Genomic DNA, 19,348 nt, shown 5'->3' on the forward strand with positions numbered 1-19,348 from the left:
CGCATTTTCATTCAGTCTGTAAAACATTTTTTTACACCTTGCTCTGTACAGATAAATTGCATGCAAAGGCTAGATATTCATTACGTTTGCTGTTTGCAAAGTTTGCATTACTGATGTAAAGTTGAGAGCATAACCATTCATCATATACAGTAGAGAAATGAGTCATCATGTGCTGTCCAAAAGCTAAAGTTTACGTACATAAACAAATTAGGATATTTAAGAAGTGCTGCTTCCTGTGTATTCTTAATGCATTTGCCTCTTTAGATGACTTTCTATTTTAGCTTCATTCATAAATACTGAAGTTCGAACACGATCCTCTAAATGGAACATAGCTCTGCCTTAAAAACGTACTCCACAAATTCATTGCCCACTTCATCAAAGGCCCAGCCTCCTCCTGCTCCGGTCCACCTGACATATTTTTGAAATATGAAGCTGATAAGTATTCCTAAGTGCCACGCTGAAAGCTCTGTTGGAGTGCTTAAGAAAGTGAAGTGGTCTTCACTCTTTTCAGTGAGTGTGGTGGAAGTGTATTATCATTGGTGGAGAAAAACATACTCTAGTAGCTTGATGAATCTACAATAGCCTATGAACATGTGATCTGAAATGTAAATGGTGGCAGCCAGGTGCTCCCTTCTGAAAAATAACCATGGTTTTAATACAAAAAAAATACAAAATAATAAAAAAAATACTATAGTCAAACCATAACCACAAATTATCCATGGTTTTGCCACACCAACCATAATAAAGAGCCATGGTATTTGTAGTAAAACTGTTTTTATTCAAATAGTAATCAGTAAGTCAAAAAACATGGTTAGGCCTACTACACTTTTACCATAATAAAACCATGGTTCATTTTCATAAGGGTTGTTCTGGTTGGAGGAAAGACAATAATAAATGCTAAAAGCTAACAATGAAGTGTAACTTACCACAAAATTAAATGGAGAAAATGTTTTACACATTTATTGTTGTTGATGCCAGTCTAATCAAATCTGGTTGTAATTTTTACAAAATACAAATTACCCCATCCTGGAAAACTTGAACAAAACTAAAGTAAAAGAATACAACCCAAATGACATAAAATACAGGTTAATTGGCTAAACATCGCTCAATGAGTTTTGTGCACCATGAAATCACAGAAATTCAAAAGACAAAATATTAGCAGCATAATATTATATTTTTGCTATTTTATTTACTTAAATGATATTAGAGAAAATATTGTGTGGTGACCGTTTAACATTTGATCCTTCAGAGGGTGTTTGATTGACAAGCGTTCGGACCAATTATAATCCAGAATCTGCCATTTTTGTCCAACAAATAAACCAGACAGGAGTACAGGAGGACTTGAACCTAAAAGAAAAATTGTGTATTGACATATTTCCATGGTTGAAACAAGATACCTTCTGATGTTCATTCAAGTTTATTTCATGCAGCTAGTAAAGGGGAAGAGATGATCAGTTTACATGCTGCTTCAACTTACAAGGTGCTACAGCGATCTGTCATGACTCATTTAAAAAACACAAAATGGTTTCACAAAAATGTTCTCAATCCCAGTTGCGTGATAAAAAGCCAAGCTACTTTTGTCTGCATTCAAACACACATAAAGCAAGGTAATCAGAACAACTTGAAAACATTGCAGCTAGCATGTGCGGACATGTTAAGTCTTCTTAGCACTAAGCTAGGTGACACTGCGCACAAGCCTGGCAGGTTCAGCTAAGGACACTGATTTTCAGTTGGCTGTTCTGTCAAAGTGAAGTATAATAAAATGCCCTGTTGTTCAAGAGCAGGCTAAATACATAGCTGAGTATGTGTTTGAGACAGGCTCAATGGTGTCTCTGTACAAACAACAGAGCAGCCGATTGTCCTGGTTATTGCCAGTAACTCATCAACAATGGCCCCGCCTATAAAACCCGGTCAAGTCAGGACACATGTCTCTCTAACCCAGATTCTCAGAGGGAGAGAAATAGCCACATCACAACACGCCACCCCGGTCGGTCCCTGAGGGTTTCATGTTGTTGCAACACTGAACGTGTGTCATGAAGTTGCTTTGAAACCTGACAAACACACCCTAAAAATCTGGGAAGGGTGCAGGTGACGATCTATAAAAGTAAAATATAGTGACATTTAATGTTTTAATATGGCATCTTTATATGCTCTATAGAGCTGAGGCCAGTATATGCTGTCTGTGTTTACTGAAATGAGTCACTGTAGTTTGTCTGTGCTTTCAGTGCAACTCGGGACACTTACAATCAGACATTTTCCAAAATGCTACTGCTACAGCCACAGCACATATATATATATATATATATATATATATATATATATATATATATATATATATATATATATATATACTGTGGAGTCTGTCCTCCAACAAAAAACGACTAAATAGGTCGTTTTTGCAAGCATTTATTACGACCTATATTTACGTTTTAAAGTTAAGTGCCCTCTAGCGGGCATAAAAACAATGACAGCATCGCATTGCGTCTGTCGTCATGAATTGACGTATAACGTCATTACCGATCAAAACGCACGTTTGTTTAAATGCAATGTTTGGGCGTTTTACACCAATCTCACAGTATTTCCTACATATTTTACAACTGTAGGTGGCTTATTCGTTCGAATGACCACACCTAACCCCACCCCTAAACCTAACCCTCACAGAAATCATGCTAAATTATGATTTATTGAGCATATACATTTTCATGCACATCCATTCCTGGGATCGAACCCATGATAGCATGATTACTTATCAAGGTATGCAATAATATACTAACTGGGCTACACGAAACGCAAACCAGAAGGCAAATAAAAGAGAACATAACATTAATATGAAAACGCCCTTTTGCCGATAGTGGCACAATTGTATTATACGCTCTGATGGGTCGTATTTCAGGAATTTGGACAAGCGTATTGGTTGGAGGACAGGTTGGTTTTTATTTGTCTGTTAAGTTTTCTTGAAGAAATGGTTTACCAAAAATGAAAATTTGCTGAAAATGTGCTCACCCTCATCCCCTCTAAGATGTAGATGAGTTTGTTTGTTCATCAGAGCAGATTTGGAGAAATGTATCATTATATCACTTGTTCACCAATGGATCCTCTGAAGTGAATGGGTGCCGTCAGAATGAGATCCAAACAGCTGATAAAAACATCACAATACTAATCCACACCCCTCCAGTTCATCAATGAATGTCTTTTGACTCGAAAAGCTATGTTTGTAAGAAACAACTTCAAACTGGCCAAAATACAAGTCCATAATCCACAATAACCTTTCCTTTGTCTGAATCAGGAGAGAAATATGTGGAGATCGAGCTCGGTTTACAAGTGAAAACAGTCCAAAACAGCTCTAAACAAATGTGTGGATGGATTTTAATGTGAGAGGACAACAAGAGATGGACTTTTTCACTGAAGGAAGTGTTATTATGGAATATGGACGATGGTTTGAAGCTAAAAACATCTTGATAATGGATTTGTTTCTTACAAACATGCCGCTTTGACTTCATATGACAATAACTGACTAGACTGGAGTGGTGTGAATTACTTGAGTTTTTATCAGCTGTTTAAATGCTCGTTCTGACGGCACCCATTCACTGCAGAGTATCCACTGGTGAGTAAGTGATGGGATGCTGATGATCTTAATGCTGTCATTTTAGTGAATAACAGTGTGGAAAACATGCCATGATTATTTTAATCTCTAGATTGTTTCTTGCATTATCTTCATTGTGTCTTGTGAAACTAATGGTTCCTTTGAATAAAAAATGTCCGATATCAAGCTATATACTGCATGTTGTCAAAAGCAGAAAGATATCAAGATATTGTGTAGTCCCTTGTTGATCAGTGTCCAGAGAGAAGCATTTTGCTAAAGTCCTAAATCCACAGTTTCTTGATATCTGTGTGTTTATGTTAGGCTTTAAATGAACTAATAAAATTGCTTCCCAGAATGCCCCTATTCTTAAGTAGTACCATCATGTTGGGCTCACTCACTGACATAATACACTCAGCATATGAACTGATAAGACAAGCATGAGGGCCTCGTTTTAACTAGACAAACTTTACAAAAATTACTTGCATATGCAGTATATTTTTACATAGACATTTGCATTAGAGAAACGTGTGTGTTTATTTAGTTATGTTCAGAGCTGTACAGTGCCACCCGACTATAAATATCTTTAGTTAATAAGTAACCCTTGCTTCATTTCTGAACCACAAAAGGGCATCACAAATCCATCCACAAATATATCTATCCTTTGACCTGCACAGTGAGATTGTTTTATAGAGACAACTGACATGAAATACATGTACACAACATGATCGTACTGTAAATGCACAGACTATCACACTATAGCATATTAAAGTACTTGATTATGATTTGATATATCATTTTCATATTATTTAAGGTTAATCTATGAAATATAATTCATACATATTACAAACATGTAATCACAAATAGTGTGTTTTAATAGAAATTACATTTAAGTATATAGTACACTTGCATATAAGTCCTACCTAAATAGTTCAAAAGTTCATAGTTCAGTACTTCAGCTTACTGCATTTAATGTACTTTTTAAACTATAGTACATTGTCATTTATTTGTAAATAAGATGCCTTTAAGGGTCTGGAATCATTACATTCTGTTTGCACTTAAGTATACTTAAGTACTCTTAAGTAGTAGTATGTTAAAGTGCATTTCTTTTTCACAAGGGGAAGTCAAGTGTGTTAAGATGTTAGAAACAATAGCATCACAAAGTGACTGTATGTGTGGACACACAAGAGAGGACAGGAGCATTTGAGAACCCCCCGAGGGAGAAATGTGCACTTGTTCACACTGCCCTCCATCTGCTCTCTGTGAGGACGTCAGAATATGCCATCTTTCAAGCGCGAGGAGCCTGTTGTACTGTAACTCATGACAAATCATCTGACTTTGCCTTTTATTAGAAAAGAGAACACCTCCCGTGCACCCTTTGTTCCTTTTTGTTTAATCCCCTCCCTTTGTGTATTTGTGTGTGTGTGTGTGTGTGGTTGCAAAATAAGGCACACTCTGCCCTGTACTTCAGTCCCCTAAGGGCAGTTTCATATTATCTGTAGTTTCTCATTTACTTTTGTTTGATTTCCTTCGATGCAGAGCGTCCTGTACCCTGAAAATCTGTTAGGGTGTGCATTATCCTAAACATGACGTTCATGCCAACACTTTACACCGAGAAAGACATCAGTCTCGGGCTCCGTTCCAAAAGCTACCTCCCTCATTTATCTGTTAGCATGTTCCTAAGCCAACAACACAAAACTCTAATAAGAGCAAAACTTGTGTCACACAAATATTGTATAAAAATACTGCATTTATAATTACTCTGAACGGCTTTAAAGCTTAAATAAATGTACTTGCAGATAATACAATACAAATTAAAATTAACAAATTACTAAAAAGAGTTCACTTTCATGCATTTCTTTACACACACAAATACAAGTGCAAAAAATGCAAAAAAAAAAGTGCAGTTTATAATCATTTCAAGTGAAAAGTTTACTGTACAGTACATTTGAAATCATTATTTTTCATTATCAAATTTTTTGACTAACGTATTAAATAACATGTTAAGCACTTGATTATAATTTTAACTACAGTATTAAGCGATATTACAATAAAGTTATTTTATATCCTTACAAACATGTAATAACAAGTAAACTATTTTAATACACTTAGTTTCATTCGATTATTCTAATTTACCATAAAAAGACATAATTATTAAATTACACATAAAGGTGTACTTAATTCCTAAATAAGTGGGTCAAAAAGAACTCTTACCACAACTTCAAATAATTGCATTTAATATGAATTTAAACTATAGTATTTTCATTGAACTAACATACAGTTAAATGTCTATATTTTAGTTCAAGTATATTAAGTGTTTTGTCTTCTCTTGTCTTATTTTGTTTTGTTTTGTTTTGTTTTGGAGAAGCATCTGAGACTAAATTGACACTTAAACCAGACAGAATCAAAAGCTCCATTAAGTTTTCCAAAACAGAAGCTATTGTGAATTAGTTTTTAACTCTGGACAGTTAAACAGAGCATGTTTCGTGTATAATGGCGCTTAAGTGTATTTGATTTTGTCCAGAGTTCAAATATAAATTTAAACAGCAGGGATGAATTTAGGTTAAAAAAAATTGCCAATGAGATGACTTGGAAAAATATGTCCTGATTAAGCTAAAATTGCCATATATTTTTTCCCTGTGAAAACACAAAAAGCACACTGGAACTCAGTCAGCGGCAAGTTGTAGCATGACACTGTCTCTTTAAGGCCCGAGGAGCTTCACCACAGTGGGTCAATTCACTAGCTTCTCTTGGGCGTGATGCCAGTTGTTGGGAAGGCTGTCAGAGAGAGCAGGCCAGCCAGGAGATCCATTAGTCTAGACTGCCATATTCATGCAGGGGAGAGGGGTCGAGGACAGAGCTGGACCCCTCGAGTCAGGAGGAGATGTATGCCAGGCCACTGAACTCTAACACCCTTCAGGCTCATAATTAAAGCTACAGGTTAAAGATGCAGTCGTGTTTTCAACACTTGGCAACCAGCCCACATACTTGTAAGTATAGGGACAGGAAATGGAGAGGTTCAATTAGTCCACCCTTTAGAAAGAGCTGTTGATGTATGAGAGGCCCTCAAAGTACACACATACATTTACTGTAAACATTACATATTATTTAAAGTTGTGTTCATTTATAGTGTGGTCAGAAATTAATTTAAAGGGTAAATTTACTGTATTAATTAACATGCATAATTATATAATGCATATATTATGCTTGCCAATGATAGAGTTTGCACTATAATGTTGTGTCATATTTAAAATATATTAGAACTATAGCTTGAATGAACTGACTTTATCAGCACTACATCAAATGCTGCAATACTTCACCCTCTTGTGGCACATATTGGTAACTACATACATAAAATAAAATAAAATAAAATAAAATAAAATAAAATAAAATAAAATAAAATAAAATAAAATAAAATAAAATAAAATAAAATAAAAGATACATTTGCTAGTGTTTTTGCAAGAATTATGATGGGAATAATGATAGGATATTAATGTTTTAAATATTAAATATAAACATGAAATAATGAAGATAAGATGTGTGATATGAGATCAGACTGGATCCACCTCCAGTCCCCATTAATTAATATAAATAAATAGATTTGTATTTAGATATGCTGTTATTATTGTTTATACGTGATTATTTGTGATTGTACACAAGGCCAAATTTCATGCAGAAATGGCTAGTAAATTTCACAAATGATTAAGAAGAAACAGCAAGCAACACATGCAAAATTCTGAAGAATAATACAAAAAAAAAAAAGAACTGATGGTATTTTTTATTAATCTTTAAAAATATATATTTATTTATTCACATATATATATATATATATATATATATATATATATATATATATATATATATATATATATATATAAATATATATATATATATATATATATATATATATATATATATATATATATGTATGTGTATATATATATATATATATATATATATATATATATATATATATATATATATATATATATATATATATATATATATATATATATTATAAGTTGCATTTCTGGACATTATTTCAAATATTTAGGATTTATAATTGTATTATTTCAAAGCTTTTTTTCAGTAGTTGTTTTTTTATTATTCTTGAAACGCACATTGCTTTATTTATTTCATATCTTTAAAACATACTGACTCCTAAAATTGAGTATACAATGATTATTTATTTTATTTATTTTTTTATGTAATGTAATCAGAAAACAAAATAATAAAAAAAATAAATCACTGTCATTATTGGCTTTTATGGAGTAAATGAAAAATTGCTACTGTATACATTATTTTAATGATACGTACGTATGTGTGAGCTTTATGCAGCAAATCCCCCAAGGAGACATGTGGCTCCCCTCTAATTCTGATGACAATCCTATTAAATCTTCCAGTGGGGCTTTACAGGTGGATGGGTTAGACCTCCAGTGACTGGTTTTGTAATGGTTTGTCTCCCATTGACAGATGGCACACTAAAGCTAAATGCATGCTGGGAAACAGCACTTTCATCTTAGTGGCCTTTTAGGACGACCAGTAAAACCCAACCTGTTTGTTTTCAAGTGCAAAAGACATAGGCGACACGTACCATGTCTTATAGGCCACAGAAATTAAAGAAAACAAGAGAAAGAGGAAAAAAGTAGTTTATAATTATCAGTTGTAATTCTGATGCATGCTTTGATACTTTTTTTTTTTTTTGGATTCAACTGACTGATTGAGCTTTGGGGATTTTTCGATCTTCACTTGATGCCTCTGCAGAAACAGATCTTACAGGAGGTTTGGACAGAAGACAGGTGAGCAATTGTTTTACTACAAATATTGTAATAAATACATCTGCTTTGCTAATAATGCTGATTTATATCTTAGCCTTCCTAACAATGACTCCAAAAGTTCAGTACAGGTGAGTTATACATCAAGTGTACAGTGTGTTTGTGTAAGTTTGTGCATGTCTCAATCTGTCTCCATTCAAGCGCAAGTCTGCTTTAATGTGAGTCAAAAAGTCTGAGAACACACTTTTTCAATTTTTTTTAAACTCCCAATAAATAACATTCTTTGATAAATTAAAGATAAAATTATTGAAGTTATTAGTTCGTCCACTGAAGCCGATTATGCTTTTACACAAACTTTTAGAGCAGATGTAATTTGATTGTTGCTGTTGCTAAGATAGATATTACTAAATTCTTGTTAATTTTTTTATTAAAATTTTCTGTAAATCTCAGAAAAAAAGGTGCAAAACTAACTGGGTCAATACGCTTTCAAAAGGTGTAACTCTCAAAAGGTGTAAGTCCTAGTATGTATCTTTGAGGTATACCATTTGGGGGTCAGTACCTTTTAATATTTGTACCTAACACTCTCACAAAAAAAGTACTAAAGCTGCATCTATGACAGAACCTACCATGGACATAGTGATATGTACATTTTAGCTACTAATATGTAAATTTGAGGTACTAATAATAAGGTACTTTCAAAAGTGTACTACACCATTGACAGCCTTTTTATCTGAGAGTGTAATGAAGCAGTCGTGTATATTGTGTCGGTAGATGGTACGGTCCTCTTGAGTTGTTTTGGTTGTTCCTGAGGCAGATGGGCTTTACACCGAATCCTATTATCAAGTTCTCTGGACTAAACTAGCCTTCATAATCAGCCACACTGATGCCCTCGGCACACTCTCATGTAAACACACATGACAGCTTCATCTGCTCTTCTGTCTGGACTTTTACTATTGAACCGATGTCATTTCAATAACCATGTCTTCAGAGAAGGTACATCTTAGCTGTCGTGTCTTAGAGCTAAAAGATTATATATGTCTTAAATCAATATAAAACTGGATATTTTAGGCAGTAAATGTGTTATTACATACTGTTGCTCTGTGATCTAGAAGGTACTGAACAAGCCTAGGTTTGTCAAATGAAGTTGATGCAAGTCTGTTTGATTGATTAGGGTTTTGTGTCAACATACTCATGTCTATTTGATCTTTTGCAGGACATTACATCCAGTAGGTTGTGATTTACATGTTCTCAAGAGCCTTATAACCAGTTATGCATATGTACTATATTTTAAGATGGCAGGAAACAATCCTCCTTAAAGACACATTCTGCCAAAATTCCTCAAGAACTTATCAATGAATCTATTTTTTATTAATCTACCCATAACTTATATAATCTAACATATTTCCTTAAAGGAAAGCCATTTAATATCAATATTTTGTCTGGAATGCTGTATCTGTAACTGGATTCAATCTGTTTTATAATATCTCTTGATTAAAAAAGACAAGGGAACATTTAGCCTTTAAGATAGGTATAGTTCATAGTCTAGGCATTGTGTTAATTCTTGACTGACTGAATTGACTCTTTGATCATCAAACTGATTGTATTTGGAAAAGGAAAGCACTGCTTTTCTAATATGGGCAGCAACTGGATTGAGTTTGCTCTTGTTATTGTTCTAGAAGGTTCCTGGTACCTCTTTATTATGGTTAAAATTAAAAGTAATAAATCCACATTTTTTAAGAATGAACTAAATTATTTCATGTTTAATTAATAAAATAATAATTATATATATATATATATATATATATAAACTAAAATATGTTTGGGCATTGAAAGTAATTAAGAACAGGCTTTTTGAACAGATTTCCACGTTTGATATTTTTAAATGTTGGTTTTTCAAAAACAGGAAATATTTGTTGCATCTGTTTCCTTCTCCCTGTTTAACCATAAAGGGATATGTCAGAGAGGGGTTGATCGAGGCCACTGGAGCATGGCACTGAAACTCACTGACCCAAAATAGGTTTTCCTTGAGGAGACATGGCTGAAATTATGAGAAGTGCTTAAACATTAACTCTAATTAAAAACTAGCCAGTCAGTATTTCTCAGCCAGCCAAGCAGATGCTTTTGGATGCTTATATCATATGCTTATATCATACTGAATCGCACTTGAATCTACTGTGGCTAACGGCCTATGAAGGGGTTTTCCATAATGCTAAGCTAGTAAAATCCCCATGGCGGCAGTAATCAAGGATCCCACTGTCTTTGCTCTTTGTTAAAGTGAGGTCTATAAATACTCATTTAAGATCGGAACTAATCAGATTATATGCTCCCCACTCCGTTCAGTACGGATTCAGGCTGTGTAAGAATTAGACTTTCTCCATATCCTCAACCTAGCCTGGCCTCCCTCTGCGTTCTGTACATAAAGAGGTCACGTCTTAAACCAATGTGCCACATCCAGTCAAACAACCTCACTTGTAATTTGGACTTGATTGTTTGCCTTGAGAAAGGTGTAAACATTGCAGAGATTATTTTTGAAATGAATGATTTATAAAACGTTGCTCAAATAATAGACAAGCGTATTAAGTCATGCACTTTTCTAATGTATTCTGTACATCATTTTGTTTGCTTTCATTGACGTTTGGCAATGGGTAAGTTCAAAACATCTGCTTAAATTTGCACATCCATCACAAAAATGTACAAAGAGAACCTTGAAATGTGAATGCCATTCATTGTCTTCATTTACAGTGTAGAAGACAAAAAAGAAGAAGCCGGAGGCAGATTCTGGAAAGGCCAATGGAGCTGAAGCCAAACCCAAAAAGAGTAAAGCTAAAAAGAGTGAAGAGTTGTCAGTGGAAGAGGACCGTACACCCTCAAAGAGTCAGTCTGATGCATCTCAAACACGCAACTAACAAGGGAATTTGCACATGTTCAAGTTTGTGCTCAGAAATATATATAGTGCCTACACATCATTGCAATAGATTATAAAAAGCAAACTACGTCAGAAAAAGTTTGTCAGTTTTGAAATGGATGTTAGTTCACAGTTAATTTGATGATCTACACCTGTGGTTACTCAGCTAGGACCTGTTGGTTAGTCATTGATCATCATTCAATTGTCAAACAGTCAAAGTGTACTGACATTCAGACATTTCTAGTGCTTAGAGTCAGAGCGCGTTTGGGGCCAGTGTCATACTGGAATGCTAAAGCAAATCTTACTTTTTTATTTATTCAGCTGAGAGCAAAGCAGTAAAGAAAAAGAAAAACGAGAAGGACAAAGAAGAGGCAACAGAGAAGAACATAAAAAAGAAGCTCAAGAGTACTCCTAAGAAAAAGAAAGGTATAAGGTTTTTTTAATTATCAACTGGAACAAATAAGTATTTGACTAAACATGAAAATCAGTGGTTCTGTAGGGTTGCAGTGATGTTGGAGCCTATACCAGCATCTTGAGTAATATACAGGGAATCAAACAGCACATTTTCTTTTAATACTGCATGAAATATTTTTAACTGGAAAGATAGTAAAAGATACAGTATAGTGTCTCACACTCACAATCATTCATAGGCGCATTGGATAAGACACTACTCAAACTTGCATTATTATGAGATTATAAGCAATATTTTAGTCATTCTGTCTTCCTCGGGATTACTGTAAAATCGTACGTTTAAAAATGCCAAATGGGAATTAGTTTGTTATGCTTTAGGAATTGATTGGATCGCTATAAAAGTGGCAATTGAAAGAAAAGTTTCAAATTATGGCAAAAAACCTGTAGAAATCTGCTTGCTTTCCTAGATGGTATACCTCAAAGATACATACTAGGCCTTACACATTTTGAGAGTTACACCTTTTGAAAGGGTATTGACCAGTCTGCTTTGCCTGATTTTATTTTATTTTATTTTACATTTTGCACCAAAATTGCAATGTGACTAATGCGTGCACAACACTGATTGGCTGATGGCACCACCAGAACACAAATAGTCACAAACCTTACTAGCAGCTATAGACATGTAGTGCATGGGGAAATTGTCAATGTTATGCTTTCTGGAGCCCTTCAAATAAAAAACGTTACCTTCCACAACTTTTACAATGATGACATATTGCCAATATATATGTTTCTTACAATAAAATGACTATGGGTTTTGGGTTGAAATAATCCTTTAACTGAGAGGCAGAGTACTTTTTTAATGTAATTTTCCCCTTGAAATCGGGCTTGCATGTGATATTTACCAGGTTTAGTTCTATTTCATTGCCTTAATCATTGATATGATTTGTCCTTCAACCATGATGTCTTTTTAATCAGATTCCGATGATGAAGATGACGAGGACGACGAAGAGGAGACCTCACAGAAGAAAACTAAAAAGAAAACCACCAAAGAGAGCTCCCCTGCTGGCACCAAAGAAAAGAAATCAAAGGCCAAAGGTCAGCTCAGCGTATTCACACTTGAATGCATGCTAATGAGCGAGGCCAAGGTTCATTCTGAGCTCCGCTCAATTCGTTTCAACAGTCAAGCAGCATTTATGTTATTGTAAGAGTCACTTTGAACTTTGCTGGGGGGTGGGGAGTATTTGCGGTCCCTCAAAACAGAAATCCTGAAGCTTTGGTTTTTGGAGTTTGTTTTTCGCTCTCTGAGCCAATCACTTGAGGTATCGAGTCAGAGGAAACTGTTAGACAATGGCTTCAGTGTGTGTAACTCTTAATGTCGTTATGTACACATGCATGGGGGTTTGCTGCTCAGGAAGAGGATTAGCGCTAGATCTCGTGAGCTAAGAAGATTAGCCAGAACAATACGCGAGATCTGTCTTAAAGATCACCGCTCCGCTTTATCTATGAGCTGAAGTGGGGGACTTTCAAGTGAATTTGACTCTTGTTTTTAGTTACGCGTTTAGGGATTTATTTGTCCGTCTTGTGAAGACTTGGCTTCATTTTTCCTGTTGTTAAAAGACAGATGGTGAACTCCTCGGGGGGTGTCTGATCAAGCCACTCGTATAAATAGAGGAGCGACTTCAACAGTTGGAAAACAAAGTCCAGCTGCTAACTAATACGTTTTACCAGACGTTCAGCAAAGACACAGATGACTCCTCAGGGATGTACATTCAGGTTTTATTTAACATTTGAGCAAGTTTAATGCATGATGAGCATGTTTCAAAAGTTTAACAATGATTGTGGGTAGAGAAAAGACTGAGATATTAGAACAAATGGCTCTCTGGGAAGCTGTTTTGACATTCAAGCTGTCCTCGATGTATTAAATCATTAGCAGCATCCTTTCCATATTGAAAGACACAGCTCTTCAGCTGGAAGCTGTGCTGATTATCTGGAGCTGGCGCACCTGAATAACCCCAGGGAGTTCTGGGAACTGGTCCTAACTTGACTATCACATAAGGACTCTCGGCTGAATACGCTGTGAATGAACTCTACATCAACTTCAGTGACTCATCTCGGATACCTTCAGTGACTCATCAGCTTCAGTGACTCTACATCAACTCAGGGTTTTGTTGTAAGCTGCCCACCATAGTGGAAAATACTCATCAAATCTAATGTTTTTTCCATATTATCTCTGCAGAGAGTAAAGGTGAATCAGAAAGCAAAGGAAAGACAGCCAAGTCTAAAAAGGAGCCAGCGTCCATGTTTCAGATAAATGGAGATAAACCAGATTTTATCGCAAAAAAGAAAGGTAATTTCACTTTTCTTAAAACACTGTACATTGATCATAGTATTGCTGAATACAACTAGATCTCATGAAGTCTGACAAGAACATCTCTGGGTGATATTGTAACTATTGTATCAAAATAAAATAAAATTGATAAATAAAATGCATAAAATGATGCAAATGTGCAGTCTACTGTAATTCTGTGACTTCTCATTAGTTTACTGTGATAAAAAAAAAAAAAAAAAAAAAAAAAAGAACACAAATCCTGTCTGGATTTAGATGAAAAATAATCAATAATGAAAGTAGTTATTAATGCAACACACACACAAACACACATGTAATTAGATCAACTATTAAAAAAGCGAAGAAGAGTAATGCAATGCATGCTTGTTCACAGTGTACTATGAAGAATATGAATTACTGATAGTGTAATCGTAACATTTGTTGACTGAATCTTGTAAGCATCTGCTCCAGTCACCAAGTCTGACAGTGACGAGAGTGAGCCAGAGACTAAACCCAGCAAGAGCAAAAAGAAATCCACCGCCAACTCCACCTCCATGTTTCAGGCTGGAGGAGACAAAGACAAGAAAAAAGACAAGAGTAATAAGGACAAAGAGAAGAACAACAAGAAAAAGAGTGAGTGAAAGATTAAGTGTAAGCGCCCTCTTGGCACAGGAAAACTTCAACTGCTTGTTTGTAACATTCAGACAAAAGCTCAACAACTGTAAGCACATGTGCTTCCCCACAGCCAGGAACAGCACAACTCCTGCTGGACTTCCTTAGTATTTTGTTTATTGACTAATAACATTGTTATCTTCAGGATGCAGTTACATTATCCATGCTACTTCATACTGCCATATTCCATCTCTGACAGAAATGTAATGGTGGCAAGGTTTTTTTTTTTTTTTCTTCTTTTTTTTTTTTTGGTAGACAAAGATTAAATCTGCGGTAGATAACTTTTGACGCTCTAGTGGTTAATAAACAGAACTGCTTGCGTCTTGCGGAAGAACATCGTAGCCGGAACTACTTCTCTCTGTTTATGTCTATGAAGAATCACAAAAGTACTGGGTTACTCCGCCGCGGTACCCCCGAAGCAATCTAAAATAGTCCGAATATAAACACTTATTATAGGTGCACCCTAGTGATTCAGGACAAGCTTAAAACATGGTTTGGAAAATGGATTCATGGTGTACTCGCTTATTATATACATTTTGTAAATCTTGAACACAAACAAAAGTTACGGACCGCAGCTCTGATTGGTCATATTCTACTGTCAGGACATAATGACAGGTTTAACAAATATGTAAAAAATATATTTTTACAAAAGTTACCTACTGCAGCTTTAATGGAGCATGTTTTACAATTAAATACTATTTCAGTTTTTCTGCTTCAAAACATTTTCTGCTCTAGTACATCATACATCAAGCACTTTTATTTTACATTTTCAACGAAAACTCCCATAATATCACACTTCTTTTAGACAGAATATAACTCATATAACAATATAATAACTTCTTGTTTAACATGTAGAGGCTGCTAAATCTGAAGAAAGTGATGATGAGGAGACAGAAGTGCCCAGAAAGAAGAAAGGCAAAGGCAGGAAAAGTAAAAAGGTAAGACTACTGTAAACCAAGGGAATGTCATCCGGAGGGAAAGACTATATGATCTGAACAGTATTATCTCTCTCGTGACAGGAGGAGGAGAGACCTCCTTCACCAGAGATTGAGTTTGATGACCTGGAGGAGTTTGTTCTTCAGCCTGCACCTCAGGGAACCACCGTCAAGTGTAAAGTGACGCGAGACAAGCGTGGCATGGACAGAGGCTTCTACCCCACCTATTACCTCCATTTAGACAATGACAAGAAGGTGACTTGCTCTCACTTTTGTGTTCGGACAATTCTGCATGGTTTTCTAGTGAATGAGAGGGTAGTTGAAATGCATGGCTCTCGTGAATTTGAGATCCTCTTCCACCCCATCCTGCAGGTTTTCTTATTGGCTGGTCGAAAAAGAAAAAAGAGTGCAACATCAAATTATCTGATATCCATAGATGCCACTGACCTGTCACGGGGCGGAGAAAATTTTATTGGAAAGTTGAGGTAACTTGCATGATATGAAACGTACCAAAACTAGTATGCATTATTGCTGGACTATTGCACTTTCTTTGTTCTCTTCAGGTCCAATCTCATGGGTACCAAGTTCACCGTGTTTGACAACGGTCTCAACCCTGACCGTGCCCTCAGGGACATGTCTAATGCCCGGCAAGAGCTAGCGGCTATCATTTATGTGAGTGCTCACTTCCATTCCACATAAGGTTTCCTGGAGGTTAGAAAATATTTCATTTTTAAAGTATACACTGGTGTTTCTGTCCAGGAGACAAATGTGTTGGGGTTTAAAGGGCCCAGAAAAATGACTGTCATCATCCCAGGGATGGATGATGACAACGAGCGAGTGCCGATACGTCCACGAACCGTGAGTTCAGTTACTAACACACTGCTATATCTGACTGTGATATGCAACAACAAAGGAAAAAAGTTAATTCACAACATATGCTTAGTGGGAAAACGTGCCCCAAAATCTAAAAAATTACTTATACACATTTACGGATGATGTGAACATTAGTAACAGTGAAACACCAACAACTTTTATTCCTTTTCACATAAATCATAATTACAAAACACTTTTACCATGGCACATGATTTGTATACTAATGCATTTTGATGTTTGCCCAGCTACATAAGTTTGGCTATTCTTATGTGGTAAATGTGCTCGGTAGCACACCTGGAATAGTATTAATATATATAATAATATATAATTTATAGTATAAAACCTGTCAAAGGTGTCACAATAAAATAGCTTACAGATTTGGAGAAGAAAGGTCAAATGGCATGGTTGCTTTAGCAAATGCATTTTTATTTTAAATTTCCTTTGTTTTTGCTTCAGGGTCGGGTTAAGTGTACTGTATGTGGTATGTTATGTTCAAACATGTTAGAGCATTAACCTTTCTGAACCAGACTTTTCACTCTAAATGTGTCACAAAGCATTTTTTCAATGAGCTTTGGTTGCAAATTTTCAATGATGACTAAATTATTTTATTTAACAGATATTATGAGGCAAAAAAAATACTATTTTTATTTTTGAACAGGGATATGTCTGTGTCTCAAAACCTAGCACACTAACATGATGTCTACAAAATACATGTCCCAAACAACATTGCAATTGTAGTGAGATTTCAGAAGTGACCGACTTGAGCCATTATTAAAAGAGCGCATGAACCAAAGAACAATAACTCCTGATTCAATATTGAAATAAAATGTATATGCATATATAAATTATTTCCTACTTTTTCCTATACACCGTTTCTGCACTGAATAAAATGAAAATTAGAGCTAGTTAAAGCAAATTCCTGGATTGTTTTTACTCTAAGGACATTTGTTTGTATTTGCTAAAAATAAAGTATTTTAGAATGTAGTTTACTGCATACCATTTGAGACATTTTTACCGACCATAAAACAATGTGTTTTTGTATTGAAGAAATGTGAGACATGGCCGTGGAATGAAAAGGCAACTTTAACTTCTCCATTTAAACACAGAGTTCTGGGATGAAACTCTAGATGGCGCAGTCCAATAGGTCTAAATCAAACTGACATAATGACATCATTATCACATGGCACAGCTGATTGGTTCTCTGCTTTATCGGTAACCAATGAGCTCGCTGCTCAGCATTCAAATATATGACTAGGGCCTACTGTAGCAGTTGCAGCTTGCTTCAGAAACCCTCCACCTTCCCCAGCTCCACCTGTTTAGATCTGCTATGAGCTGATTCATGTATGTTATGGGGGTGTTATTTCATGTATGTTATATTTGCAGCAGCAATATTTCTTACATGCTCACAGCAGCATGTTGTGCAGGAGCAGCAGTGTAGCAGATCTATTCTGCCAAGACCAAACACATTAACATTGTCATGTACATTACCATGCTAATACCTCTGAGAGTTCTCATGACAGAACTTTTTGTGAAAGTTTTGTGTTTTTAGAATAATGTGTCATCCGTGAGATGCTGCACAATGATTAGATGTGCATATTTGAATAGAAAAACAATGGAAAAGACGTGTACTGACATGCAAAACTGCATTCTATGTGAACGGCCCTTAACCATCAGCTAATATTTCCCAAAAATGATAGCTAGTTGGGGAGTTCTGATAACTTAGAAACTCAGTTACAACATTCATTACAATGACCAATTATTTGTGCACAACAAATCTGTTATTTTACCTTTAAGGACAACGACAATATACTTATGCGCTACCAAAACAGGCAGATGGACAACCTGATTGAACTCCACAACAAAACTCCCGTTTGGAATGATGATACTGCTTCGTATGTCCTCAACTTCTCTGGTCGGGTCACACAAGCCTCTGTCAAGAACTTCCAGATCGTCCACAGCAAAGACAGTGAGTGATATTGACCATCCCTTACCTCTTCAACTGGGACTGCACAAAAATATTTTTAGCTTTACAATAGGACAAAATATTACAAATATGAAATTGGAATTTAGTAGCATATCTGTTGTTTTGATAATTCCATATTATCCATATTATATACTCCATATTATCCATGTGCTCAGTTGTTACTATAGCCTGAAAGCTAACCTGACTGTAAAGGCTCTCTTTTCCAGACAGCTACATTGTGATGCAGTTTGGAAGAGTGGCAGATGACATGTTCACTCTGGACTATAACTATCCCATGTGTGCAGTGCAAGCCTTTGCTATCGCTCTGTCCAGCTTTGATGGCAAACTGGCCTGCGAATGAACACAAGGGACAAAATTCTTCAACCAAGAGTCACATCTTTGCAATCAAAACACGATAACTTCATCATCAGGAAGGACAATGTGTTAATTGAAAATGTGGGACATTTTTAGGATTTCCACTGTGCCTGAATGCGACTGGGGTGAACTTCTTCTGGATACAGAACAGAAACTGACACCAGAGCCAGGCGTTGCACATATATGATGAATGCAGGCTACATAATATGATTGAAAGTGATTGAAAAATAGTTTGGTTTGACTTTATTTTGTGTTGTACTGAGATTTATGAATATATGATAAATGTCATTGAAAATGTTATATATATATATATATATATATATATATATATATATATATATATATATATATATATATATATATATATATATATATATATATATATATAGTACAGACCAAAAGTTTGGAAACATTACTATTTTAATGTTTTTGAAAGAAGTTTCTTTTGCTCATCAAGCCTGCATTTATTTGATCAAAAATACAGAAAAAAAACTGTAATATTGTGAAATATTATTAAAACTTAAAATAATAGT

At 35.3% G+C, this 19,348-nt stretch overlaps 1 protein-coding gene across 3 annotated transcripts; it reads left to right on the forward strand.

Moving 5' to 3' along the window:
• The first annotated feature begins 9,239 nt into the window (after positions 1–9,239).
• Positions 9,240–19,125, forward strand: tulp1a (TUB like protein 1a). 3 transcript variants are annotated; one of them, XR_008182516.1, is made up of 13 exons: positions 9,240–9,348; positions 11,103–11,229; positions 11,582–11,686; positions 12,647–12,766; positions 13,908–14,018; positions 14,457–14,630; positions 15,525–15,607; positions 15,689–15,859; positions 15,977–16,089; positions 16,168–16,276; positions 16,364–16,462; positions 18,307–18,443; positions 18,668–18,809. XR_008182516.1 is itself a non-coding variant. In XM_052593449.1 (13 exons), the coding sequence occupies exons 1-13, from the start codon at positions 9,334–9,336 to the stop codon at positions 18,799–18,801; spliced, it is 1,533 nt and encodes a 510-aa protein (XP_052449409.1). In that variant the 5' UTR covers positions 9,240–9,333; the 3' UTR covers positions 18,802–19,125. The 3 variants fall into 3 exon arrangements, 2 of the variants coding, with proteins under 2 accessions (XP_052449409.1, XP_052449410.1); XM_052593449.1 differs by having other exon boundaries at positions 18,272–18,443; positions 18,668–19,125; XM_052593450.1 differs by having other exon boundaries at positions 14,469–14,630; positions 18,272–18,443; positions 18,668–19,125.
• The last annotated feature ends 223 nt before the right edge of the window (positions 19,126–19,348 follow it).

The sequence above is a fragment of the Carassius gibelio genome, chromosome B23, assembly GCF_023724105.1.
Source record: "Carassius gibelio isolate Cgi1373 ecotype wild population from Czech Republic chromosome B23, carGib1.2-hapl.c, whole genome shotgun sequence".
NCBI lineage: Eukaryota > Metazoa > Chordata > Actinopteri > Cypriniformes > Cyprinidae > Carassius > Carassius gibelio.

Coding starts and splice junctions, on each gene's coding strand:
- tulp1a (XM_052593449.1), top strand. Junction 12,767..13,907: donor AAAGAAATCAAAGGCCAAAG/GTCAGCTCAGCG, acceptor TTATCTCTGCAG/AGAGTAAAGGTGAATCAGAA. Junction 14,019..14,456: donor TTTTATCGCAAAAAAGAAAG/GTAATTTCACTT, acceptor GAATCTTGTAAG/CATCTGCTCCAGTCACCAAG.